At 33.5% G+C, this 12,261-nt stretch overlaps 2 protein-coding genes across 2 annotated transcripts in view; both read right to left on the bottom strand.

Moving 5' to 3' along the window:
• The window catches only part of LOC140150927 (uncharacterized), a 54,196-nt gene extending 49,533 nt beyond the window's left edge, over positions 1 to 4,663 (bottom strand). Inside the window, exons 1-5 of the mRNA XM_072173084.1 lie at positions 4,626 to 4,663; positions 3,980 to 4,012; positions 3,438 to 3,476; positions 2,284 to 2,322; positions 1,257 to 1,382 (exon numbers count right to left, since the gene is read on the bottom strand). Of these exons, the coding sequence (XP_072029185.1) occupies positions 1,257 to 1,269 (13 nt within the window). The 5' untranslated portion in view covers positions 1,270 to 1,382; positions 2,284 to 2,322; positions 3,438 to 3,476; positions 3,980 to 4,012; positions 4,626 to 4,663. The remainder of the gene's footprint in view (positions 1 to 1,256; positions 1,383 to 2,283; positions 2,323 to 3,437; positions 3,477 to 3,979; positions 4,013 to 4,625) is intronic.
• Positions 4,664 to 4,921: 258 nt separating this feature from the next.
• The window catches only part of LOC140150214 (uncharacterized), a 38,050-nt gene continuing 30,710 nt past the window's right edge, over positions 4,922 to 12,261 (bottom strand). The window contains exons 12-14 of the mRNA XM_072172220.1: positions 7,498 to 7,536; positions 6,042 to 6,080; positions 4,922 to 5,004 (exon numbers count right to left, since the gene is read on the bottom strand). Of these exons, the coding sequence (XP_072028321.1) occupies positions 4,922 to 5,004; positions 6,042 to 6,080; positions 7,498 to 7,536 (161 nt within the window). The remainder of the gene's footprint in view (positions 5,005 to 6,041; positions 6,081 to 7,497; positions 7,537 to 12,261) is intronic.

Genomic DNA, 12,261 nt, shown 5'->3' with positions numbered 1-12,261 from the left:
CTTCCGATTTAGACAGGCAAAGCATCAGTAAAATATTGCGCAACAGAAAGTAGTAAATTTTACCTCTATATTGGCTCTATATTGATTCATTATTTAAATTTAAATTTATTTTGGTGTTCTATCATCAGTTCATGAAAATGTGCATGGGGAGGCTCTTCAAACATTTTGTAAGGGGATGTGCCACGTAGACTTTCGGATGCTGACTTTCTCTATTTATTTGCTGTCTTTGCAACCCTTCAGTGTACCAGTTTTTCACAAAAAAGGACTTAGCGGGTACTTTTGCCCAAATGCGCAATTGAGCACATTAGGCTTCATTTAAAACACACCCATTGATATTGCTGAAAACATAGAATAAAATCCCCATACATTTTCAAACAGAGAGAATCCCCTCTGGGATAACGGTTCCATTAAAATAATTCTGGAAATGTGATTTTCAAAGACACAATAATACATTTAGGTTTACATCACGAGATTGATAAAATTGGGACATACCCGTGAGAATAGAAGCATCTAGTTTTACGTTTTCTGGTGGAAAAAGTCACGATTTATATACGTTTTACAATTAATATCCAGAGCATCAGATCCAAGGTATTCATCTACTTAGGGATCTGGAATGAGCGTTTCGAAAGTATTTTTGTAGGACATGAGAGCTTATCAGGCATATCGAGTTGCATTCTGAATACGAAGAATGTCTTTCTGATATCAAATAATTTTCTTTTTTTGAAATTCACGATATAATACAAATTTTATGACAAATTATTAAAATTTTATATTTTTCACATTTTTTATATAACAGTCCTCGAAGTAAATTTTGTAAATCTAATGAGTTATTCTTAAAGTGTATGTAACTGGGAGGAAAAACCGACGATCAATTGAACATTTTGACCTTTCATATTGAAGATATGGATTTTTCCCCCAAAAGACCTAATTTTTTTAGTTGTTTTTGGAAAATAAATCCATATTTTCAATACTAAAGGTCAAAATTTTCAATTGATCGTCAGCTTTTTATCCCACCTACATACACTAAGTTTAAATCATCAGATTTATAAAGTTTACTTCGAGTACTGTTAAATATAAAAAAATATCAATTTTTAAAATGTGTGTAAGCCTATTACATTGCGAATTTCAAAACATCAAAATTATTTGATATCAGAAGGACATTCTTCGTATTCAGAATATGTCTGATGTGCTCTAATGTCCCACAATAAATAATGTCCAAACGTTCATACCCCATCCCTTAAGGGAGTGTACTGTACCTTCTGCACACATTATAGGATTTTCATCTCGAGCATTAGAACTGCAATCTACAACATCATCACAAACTAAATCCAAAGAAATACATTCTCCTACTTCACATCTGAATTCATCAGCAGAACAGGCCCCTGTAGTGGTATCTTGTCATAATATCATTTATTTTGATAAAATAGAATTTAAATAATTTGCAGAAAAGTAGTTTCAATAAATTATTTAAAAACACGCTTTTGTTCAAAGCAAAGCTATTGGTTTGAGCTAAATAGAATTTGACCATGTCATGAATGTGGACAGCTTTGCGTAATTATTTCATTAACATTATTTGAGGTATGCGTATTAAATGTGCCTTACAATACCCAAATACCATTTATTTACATGCATACCTGGGCAGGGGACGGCGAATATATTTACCTTTGCAATTCTGGGATGAAAAGCCGACGATCAATTGAAAATTTTGACCTTTCATATTGAAGATATATACATATATATATATATTCCCCAAAAGACCTATTTGTTGGGGTTTTTTTTTTGGGGGGGGGGGATCTATATCTTAAATACGAAAGGTCAAAATTTTCAATTGATCGTCGGCTTTTCATCCCAGTCACATACACTTTAAGTACATATCATTAGATTTATAAAGTTTACTTAAAGTTTATTATTTAAAAATAGGTATTTATTCCCAATGTTGACTCTTACTTGAAAGGTTTCACACGCAAGAGCATTTAAAATATTAAAAGCGAAATAATACGTGCTTTTTACGTTTTTGCATAAAACCAACTACTATTTAGACGGAAAAGAACCAGTAAAATTGTGTAAAATAGGCACAGTGGCACCTAATTTGACAGTTTTGATTCACTATTTACACTAACATCATTTTGATGTATGGGTGTTTAGTGTCCCTTACAATATGCGAACACTATTTATTCATATGCACAACTGGACAGGAGACGCCGAATATGTGGTTCCAATTAATTATTATAAACACGCTTTTTGCTCAAACTGTCAATCAAAATATCATTAAGAAATGCTTACCTTCACAATTAGGATCCGTCGGGTCGCATTCGGTAATATCTAAAATAAAAGCAATAATTTGAAAGTTGTTATTTATTATTTACGTATGCGTGTTAAATAGCACAATTGTCCTATTATGGGCTTTGTTTTCAAAACCAGTGAATCGAATTAAGTTGTGAATACTCTCAACCATCTGGGAATCGTACGTAAACGAGAGATAAGATTAACTCTAGTCAACCAGATAACCTTCAGCTGGGTTGTGATGTTAAACCTCGCCAAATGACGTCACAAGGTGACGTCATCGGGAGTCAAGGTGTTTAACATCACAACCCAGTTGAAGGTCAGTCAAAGATATTTTACTTTAGTAAAACCTAGATACGCTGATGCCTATACTGATGCACGGCAGTGAACGTAACCGTTCCGGCTGAAATCCAGAAATGACGTCATTTGTTCTGGCGCTGCCACTTCCGGGTAACGCGGGAGAAGAACATGCCTTTTGCAAACAAAATGGACGACTCGTCCCAGCCCCTTTCCAGCGAAAATACAGCTTATTTAGCCAATGTGAACATGGGGTCATCGGTTATAATATTTTCCTATCATATTGGACTAACACGTCAGCTATATGGTATTTCACGATATAACAGTAATAAAAAGAAAACGGCAAACGTTCGTTCGTCGGATGTTTGACGAAGTAACCAGCTCTAATGACGTCACTATGTAAACAACATAGAGGTATACATAATTAATTAGGTAATACCAAATATGGAGGTATCCAAAAGTATGCTAATTAGAACAGGTTAGAAGGCACGACGAATCAGAATACGATCCTGGTATCCAATGCTATGCAAATGAGTTGAAGGAGGTTACGTGAACATGTAAACTAATGCGACTCTTGTGTATACCGACCTCTGTGAGGTCAGTGGTTCTGGCCGCCACGTTGGTTGCTCCAAGAGCTTCCAAGGTATGTTTATCTGGTTGATTAAAGTTAATCGTATCTCTCAGTGAATCGAATGTTTTGAAATTTTTACACAAAGTAGAACAACAAGGGGGTTTACCATTTCTGTACGCAAATTTCGTAATTTCTTCATTATGTTGAGAATTATGGTGCAATGTTATGGTAAAAATAGGCATTTGGTTCGAACTGTCAATCAAAATATCATTTAAAAAACTTTTACCTTGACAATTCGGATTCGTCGGGTCGCACTCAGTCGTATCTGAAATAATTTACAAGAATATTAATGTGTGTAATTTCCGAGTTTGAATACTTTTAACCAAGTTTGTAATAGCCAAACACGATGTACCAGTAAGGTGTTGTTATTATGAAGTAAACACACTTTTCTCTGTGTTGACTCTTAGTTGATAGGTTTCACACGGCAAGAGCATCTAAAAGTATTAAAAGTAAAAATAATATGTGCTTTTTGTGATTTAGACCGTCAAAGCAAAAGTAATATTGTGCTGATTAGGCAATTGTACCTGGGTAGTGATGTCTAATTTACCAGTTTAGAAATCGATTATTTATACTAACATTATTTTGATGCAAGCATATTAAGTGCTCCCATATAGAATTTAATGGTGCACCTCGGAATATGCAAACAGCGTTAATTTACATGCACAACTGAACAGGAGACGTCGAATAGGCAGTTCTAATTAATTATTATAAACACGCTTTTTGCTTTGCACAAACATTCAATCAAAATATCATTAACAAAACTATTACCTTGGCAATCCAACGGTGTGCACCCGGGAGTTTCTAAAAATAAATAGCAAGAAAATTTGAAAGTTGTTATCTATTATTTACACTAACATTTTGATGTATGCGTATTAAATAGCACTAGTGTCATATCATGGGCTTTGGTTTCTAAAACCAGAAAATCGAATAAATTGACATTTTCACACTATAAGGGGGGGGGTATCATCTTTGTAAGCAAATTTCGTATTTTCTTCATATTTTAAGAACTGTCGTACAATATTATTATAAAAATAAGCATTTTGCTCGAAATATCATAATCAAAACTTTGAACTTGATAATTTAATAGGATTTATCGAGTCGGACTCGGGCGCATCCAAAATAATTACAAGAAAATTAAAGTATGTGATTTTGGAGTTTCCAACTATGCTTGTTATATAGTCAAACTCCATGTACCAGTAAGCTGTTGTTGTTGTGTAGAAAGAAAATATATTATTCTCTATGTTGACTCTTACGTGTTGATGTATGGGTGTTTAGTGTGCATTACAATATATAAGCACCATTAATTTACAAGCACAACAGGACAAGAGATGACGAATATGTGATTTGTAGTAATTATTATAGACACGGCTTTTGCTCAAACTGTCAATCAAAATATAATTAATAAAACTGTTACCTAGGCAATTTATAGGATCCGTCGGGTCGCACACGGTAGTACCTGAAATAATAGCAAGAACATTTGAAAGTTGTTATTTATTATTTACACGAACATCCCTTGCATGCGTGTTAAATAGCACTAGTGTCATACCATGGGCTTTGTTTTCAAAACCAGAAAATAAGAATTGATTAATTACATTGACATTTTCACACAATGTAGAACAATAAGGGGGGTTTAACATTTCTGTAAGCGAATTTCGTATTTTATTTCATATGTTGAGAATTGCGATACAATATTACAATAAAAATGGGCATTTAGTTCGAACTGTCAATTAGAATGTTATTAACAAAACTTTTACCTAGGCAATAAGGATCCATCGGGTCACACTCGGTAGTATCTGAAATAATAGTAAGAAAATTTGAAAGTTGTTATTTATTATTTACGCTATGCTTGATGTATGCGTATTAAATAGCACTAGTGTCATATCATGGACTTTGGTTTCTAAAACCAGTGAATCGAATGTATTTACATTTTCACACAATAAGGGGGGGGGGGGTTATCATTTCTGTAAGCGAATTTCGTATTTTCTTCATATGTTCAGAATTGTGGAACAATATTGCAATAAAAATGTGCATTTAGTTCGAACTGTCAATCAAAATTGGGCATCCAGAATTATTACAAGAAAATTAATGTGTGTAATGTTTGAGTTTGAATACTTTTAACTACGTTTGAGATAGTCAAACACGATGTACCAGTAAGCTGTTGTCATTATATAGAAAATAGATTTTCCGCTATGTTTACTCTTACTTGAAAGGTTTCGCACGCAAGAAATTATTATGAAAAGAAAGCAAAATAATAAGTGCGTTATGCGTTTTCGTATTTAAACTTATACGATTTAGACAGTCAAAGCCACAGTAATATTGTGTTGATATGAATAGATATTAGGCAATTGTACCCGAGTAGTGATACCTAACTTAACACTTTAGAAACTAATTATTTACACTAACTTTATTTTGATGCAAGCAAGTGCACCTTGCAATATGCAAACAGCATTCATACGGTATACATGCACGAGTGGACAGGAGACGGCGAATAGGTAGTTCCAATTAATTATTATATACACACCTTTTGCTCAAACTGTCAATCAAAATATCATTAACAAAACTTTTACCTTCGCAATCCAACGGGCCGCACCCGGGAGTATCTAATATTGCGCTGATGTGAATAGCGAATAGGCAATTGTACCAGTTATGATTCATTATTTGCACTAACATCATTTTGATGTATGCCTGTTAAGTGTTTCTTACAACATGCAAACACTATTTATTTATATGCACTACCGGACATTGAAAGGCGAATAGCCGGTTCCAAGTAGTTATTATAAACACGTTTTTTGTCAAACTCTCGATTAAAATATCATTAACACAACTTTACCTTGGCAATCAGGATCCATCGGGTCGCACCCGTTAGTATCTAAAATAATAGCAAGAAAATTTGAAAGTTGTTATGTATTATTCACACTATCATCATTTTGATGTATGCGTGTTAAATAGCACTAGTGTCATATCATGGGCTTTGTTTTCAAAACCAGTAAATCGAATAACAATAATACAATAAACAATAAACGGAATTTATATAGCGCCTTAGCATAAGTATGAACAAAGCGCTTTACAATGATCTTAAAAGTACAACTTACACTACATCTTAGGCTACAATGAAATGTACAAGTTAATTAAAAAGAAAAAACTTAGTTTGGAAATAAATGGGTTTTCAGATTAGATTTAAAAGTGGCCAGACTAAGTGAAGTACAAAGTTTTACAGGTAATTGGTTCCAGAGAGCTGGCACAGAATTGCAGAAGGCATTATCCCCATATGTTGTGTGAGTTCTATTACATTCAAGCAGACTGCCATCAGCCTGTGACCGTAGGAACATACCATCAGAAAAAAGTGAGATTTTAGAAGATTTTGTATGTACAGTGGTGTTGTTTCATGTCTACTTTTATAAGCGAATGTGAGTAGTTTGTAGGTAATACGCTCATTTACTGGAAGCCAGTGAAGCTCTTTCAGAAGAGGAGTGGTGTGTTCCATACGGTTTGCAATATATTGACATTTTCACACAATGTAACAATAAGGGGGGGGGGGGTTACCATTCAGTAAGCGAATTTCGCATATTTTGTTGAAAATTGTGGTATAATACGGTATAAATTATAATTATAATATAGTATAGTATATTTTAATTACACACAAATCTTGGCCCTTTTCTGTTTGAGAATTTCGTTTTTTTTTCATATTTTGAGAATTGTGGTACAATAATTTTATCCAAATAGACTGTCAATCAAAATATCATTAACAAAACTTTAACCTTGAAAAATAGGATTTATCGAGTCGGACTTGGGCGCATCCAAAATAATTACAAGAAAATTTAAGTATGTGATTTTGGAGTTTGCATACTTTTAACTGTATGCTTCTTATATAGTCAAACACCATGTACCAGTAAGCTGTTGTTATAATCTAGAAAGTAAATATATTATTCTCTATGTAGACTCTTACTTGAACGGTTTCACACGCCAGAGCATCTAAAATTATTAAAAGCGAAATAATATGTGCTTTTTGCGTTTTCGCATAAAAACAAACTACCATTAAGACAGGCAAAGCACCAGTAATATTGTGCTGATGTGAATAGCGAATAGGCAATTGTACCAGTTTTGATTCATTATTTACACTAACATCATTTTGATGTATGCGTGTTAAGTGTGTCTTACAACATGCAAACACTATTTATTTAAATGCACAACTGGACATTAAAAGGCGAATAGCCGGTTCCAAGTAGTTATTATAAACACGTTTTTTGTCAAACTCTCGATTAAAATATCATTAACACAACTTTTACCTTGGCAATCAGGATCCATCGGGTCGCACCCGTTAGTATCTAAAATAATAGCAAGAAAATTTGAAAGTTGTTATGTATTATTCACACTATCATCATTTTGATGTATGCGTGTTAAATAGCATTAGTGCCATATCATGGGCTTTGTTTTCAAAACCAGTAAATCGAATAACAATAATACAATAAACAATAAACGAAATTTATATAGCGCCTTAGCATAAGTATGAACAAAGCGCTTTACAATGATCTTAAAAGTACAACTTACACTACATCTTAGGCTACAATAAAATGTACAACTTAATTAAAAATAAAAAAACTTAGTTTGGAAATAAATGGGTTTTCAGATTACATTAAAAAGTGGCCAGACTAGGTGAAGTACGAAGTTTTACAGGTAATTGGTTCCAGTGAGCTGACACAGAATTGCAGAAGGCATTATCCCCATATGTTGTGTGAGTTCTATTACATTCAAGCAGACTGCCATCAGCATGTGACCGTAGGAACATACCATCAGAAAATGTGTGAGATTTTAGAAGATTTTGTATGTACAGTGGTGTTGTTTCATGTCTACTTTTATAAGCGAATGTGAGTAGTTTGTAGGTAATACGCTCATTTACTGGAAGCCAGTGAAGCTCTTTCAGCAGAGGAGTGGTGTGTTACATACGGTTTGCAATATATTGACATTTTCACACAATGTAACAATAAGGGGGGGTTACCATTTCTGTAAGCTAATTTCGCATATTTTGTTGAGAATTGTGGTATAATACGGTATAAATTATAATTATAATATAGTATAGTATATTTTAATTACACACAAATCATGGCCCTTAGGCCAAATTACAAGTGGTTTACAATATTAAAAAACATTAAAAAATACAGTATCAATATTAACAAGGAAAAGCAATAAAAATAAAATATTGCACTTATTCATCACATCATTCAAAACATTATAAATACACCCTATTAAAAGGGTAAAATTGGCACAATATTACCAGATCTAAAAGGTCAGAATATGCAAAACAGTTCAGGGCACTTATTCAACAAGTTGATAAAGTATGAAAATGCGCTGTTTTTGAAACGATTGGTCCTTGCATAAAGTTGAGAGATTTGATTTGCATTGCGAAGGACCCTGCCATGACTTTCCAGTCTGTTAGGAGGGATGAGATCTTTTGTTCGAATAGAAGCAGAAAGTCCTTCGGCCAACTTACGACAATGGTCCTCCCTCCTATCAGCTAGAGAGTCTCGCTGGCAAAGATTAAGTGCGTTATCATAACCATCATACAATTTACCCAGAACTATTTTGCAAGTTCTTTTTTTTGCAGCTGCTCCAAAGTATGATCTTGAGTTGTGGTGGGGGAAGAATGCCAAACTACATCCGCGTATTCAAGTAATGGTGAAACCTATCCTTTGTAACTTGAACATAATTCCTGGGTATTTAAACCAAACCTTTTAAAGATCCTAAGCATATACAACCGACGATTGGTTTTGTACACAATTTCAGCAATGTTTCTATCCCATTTGAGGTTGTCCTGCATCCAAATACCCAAAATAATTGTCTCAGAAACAAAGTTTTTAATTTTTGATTTTTGATGATATCATATTTAGTTTTTTGATATTTTTGATGTTATTGTGTGCAATGTTTAAAAGCTTTAAAGGATCCCTTTGGAAATAAGCCCTTTTTAGGGCTTAAAGGGTTATCCTATGCATATCTGCAATTGTATTGTATATTGTAATTTTAAATGTAATTTTATTGTCTTTTTTATATTCTATGTTTTTATAATGTGAACTCTGTAAATTGAATGATATGCATAAATAAACTCAAATCAAATCAAATCAAGTTGAGAGGAATTTCATTGATTATTGAACATTATTGGGTGGATTCCTCTTAAAGGAGACCTGTAGGGCTTGACATTTCAAAGGATTAAGTTTCAGATTATTATTGGCAGACCATTCACTGAATTCATCTAAAACATCTTAAATATGGCTGGATTTGGGATGGATACAGTTCTCAACAATTGTCACATTATCAACATATTTCCAACATTTTATTTTAGGCACACTACTTGATACAGCATCATTGATTATAATCTGAAAGCCTATTGGGCCTAGTTTTGTACCTTGTGGGAGACCACCATTTACAGTTTTGTAATCAAAAAGAACATATTTATAACGAACACACTGTTGCTTATTGCTGACATAGCCAGACAATCATGGCACAATAGACTCACGGACTCCTATATGGATAAATTTCTCCATAAACAGAGTATGGTCGATCAAGTCAAATGCTTTTGAGAAATCTGTGAGTACCACCTTGCCAACGTTGCTGGCCTTGTCAGCGCCTTGATGAAGAAAGTGAAGCATGCTAATTAAATAATGCGAGGTGGACACACCGTTGACATTACCAAACTATTGGTGGTCAATTATTTGACTTACATCTTCCAAAACCCAATTACATATAAAACCTTCCCCGATTTTCGTTATCCGTGTTGCCTGTTGGATTTTAACTTTAAATGACATTTTTGTGGTGAATCGACACTGAAGAACTAGAAGAGGACATCATTTTGGTAAGTAATTAAACTTTGTTAAAGTTCAAAATCAAGGCCTACATGTATGCAGTTAAAAGCTTGTAGGCCTTGTCAGTTCAGGAAATCTTTTAACCAATCAAATGAGAAGAATCTATATATTCGGTATATAAAACAAATATTGGCTGCTTAATTCGGGAGGAGTCAAAAATTATAGGCCCTTGGTGATGGTTTTGACATCACCTCGGGCCTATCATTCTAAGGTCGGTTCATAGTGAATATTCGAAGGTGAATATTCGGCTTCGAATACTTTTTGTGACGTCAAAATATATACGGCAACGAATAAAATATGATGACACGCCGAGTTGAATCGGATTAAATATCGCGCAACTGATAGCGAGATACTATTGATTTATATGAAAGGCTCGAGGTCACCTGAATATCGTTCGACGAACGATGATTTCAAAAATCCCCAATGAAAATTAAGGGATCTGAAATGAGCGTTTTGACAGTATTTTTGTGGGACATGAGAGCATGTCATACATATCGAATTACATTATGAATACGAAGAATGTCTTTCTGATATCAAATAATTTTCATTTTTTGAAATTCACGAGATAATACAAATTTTATGACAAATTATTAAAATTTGATATTTTTCACATATTGATATATAACAGTCCTCGAAGTAAATATTATAAATCTAATGATATTTTCTTAAAGTGTATGTAGCTGGGAGGAAAAGCCGACGATCAATTGAAAATGTTGCCCTTACATATTAAAGATATGGATTTTTTTTTTTTTTTTTCCTAATTTTTTTGTTGTTTTTTTTATTTTTCATATTTTCAATACGAAAGGTCAAAATTGTCAATTGATTGTCGGCTTTTCATCCCACCTACATACACTATAAGTATAAATCATCAGATTTATAAAGTTTAATTTGAGGACTGTTAAATATCAAAGTTTAATTTGAGGACTGTTAAATATCAAAAATATCAATTTTTAATCATATGCCATAAAATGTGTATTTCATTGCGAATTTCAAAAAATCAAAATTATTTGATATCAAAAGGACATTCTTCGTATTCAGAATCCTATTCGATATGCCTGATGTGCTCTAATGTCCCACAATAAATATGCCTACTTTTACATAAATAATGTTTGGTCGGCCCCAGTTCTAGGTCCCCATATGCATCTGCCCCTGGCAGAGGATGTGTGAGGGTCTGGGGGTGGTAAATCATTGGTTATTGATATAAAAATGCGTTTGCCATGGAGGTTCACCCATTTTTGTCATCTTTTCCGCACTAGCGGAATTTTTGACGTTTTTGGCACCTATAAACGATGTTATTTTGGGCGGAATAAAGATGCGTTGTTATCAGTCAAATTCATAATTATAATTAATAATTAAGAGGGAAAAATAAGTAATATGTAGGAATGTATATATAGCGCTTTGCAATGAATATCTTCATAAACTATGCAGAACAACCAAAACCACGAGCGTTGGTACCCTATCATTGCGTGTTCTTTTAAAATAAATTCTTGTTTATTTCTATAATTTGTGAATCAGGCATTAAAACACACTTAGGCCCTAGCAATGTAGGCCTACACAAGTTCGGAACGAGACTTTTTTATCATTTGACGCGTATTTCGGTCAAATGCCAACATTGATTGCTCAATGAATCATGAAATGAGAGCAATACTACTTTGATGATACCGATCTCAAGTGGATATCAGCCAATGAAAAAAGTATTCACCGGAAATATATTTGTGGGAGTTGAATTTTGTTGAACTCGACATATATTTGGGGGGGTCACCGTGGGTGGTCTCATATATAACACTTGTGAGGGCTGTCATATTTGTCGTCGCTTCAATCATATCTTATGATATTTATATATTTATTTATTTATTTATTTATTTATTTATTTATTTATTTATTTATTTATTTATTTATTTATTTATTTATTTATTTAATTATTTATGTATTTATTGACTTATTTATTTATTTTTTATTTATTTATTTATTTATCGATTGACTCATTCATTTCTTGATTTGCTTTGCAGTTGAAACCTATACAAGAAGGTATGGGTCAACCTCTGCCCCTGTTACAGGCAGGTCGTAAATGCCCCGAAAAGCATATCTTGTTGACACCTATTCAGGTCAGGGGAGAAACCAGACCTGACCTTCCGGGGGGGGGGGGGCAAGATTGAAAAATCCCCAATTTCTGATCAAATGTTTTAGTATTTATGT

The sequence above is a fragment of the Amphiura filiformis genome, chromosome 4 (genome assembly GCF_039555335.1).
Source record: "Amphiura filiformis chromosome 4, Afil_fr2py, whole genome shotgun sequence".
NCBI classification, from domain to species: Eukaryota; Metazoa; Echinodermata; class Ophiuroidea; order Amphilepidida; family Amphiuridae; genus Amphiura; species Amphiura filiformis.
This window is presented reverse-complemented; position numbering and strand designations above follow the sequence as displayed.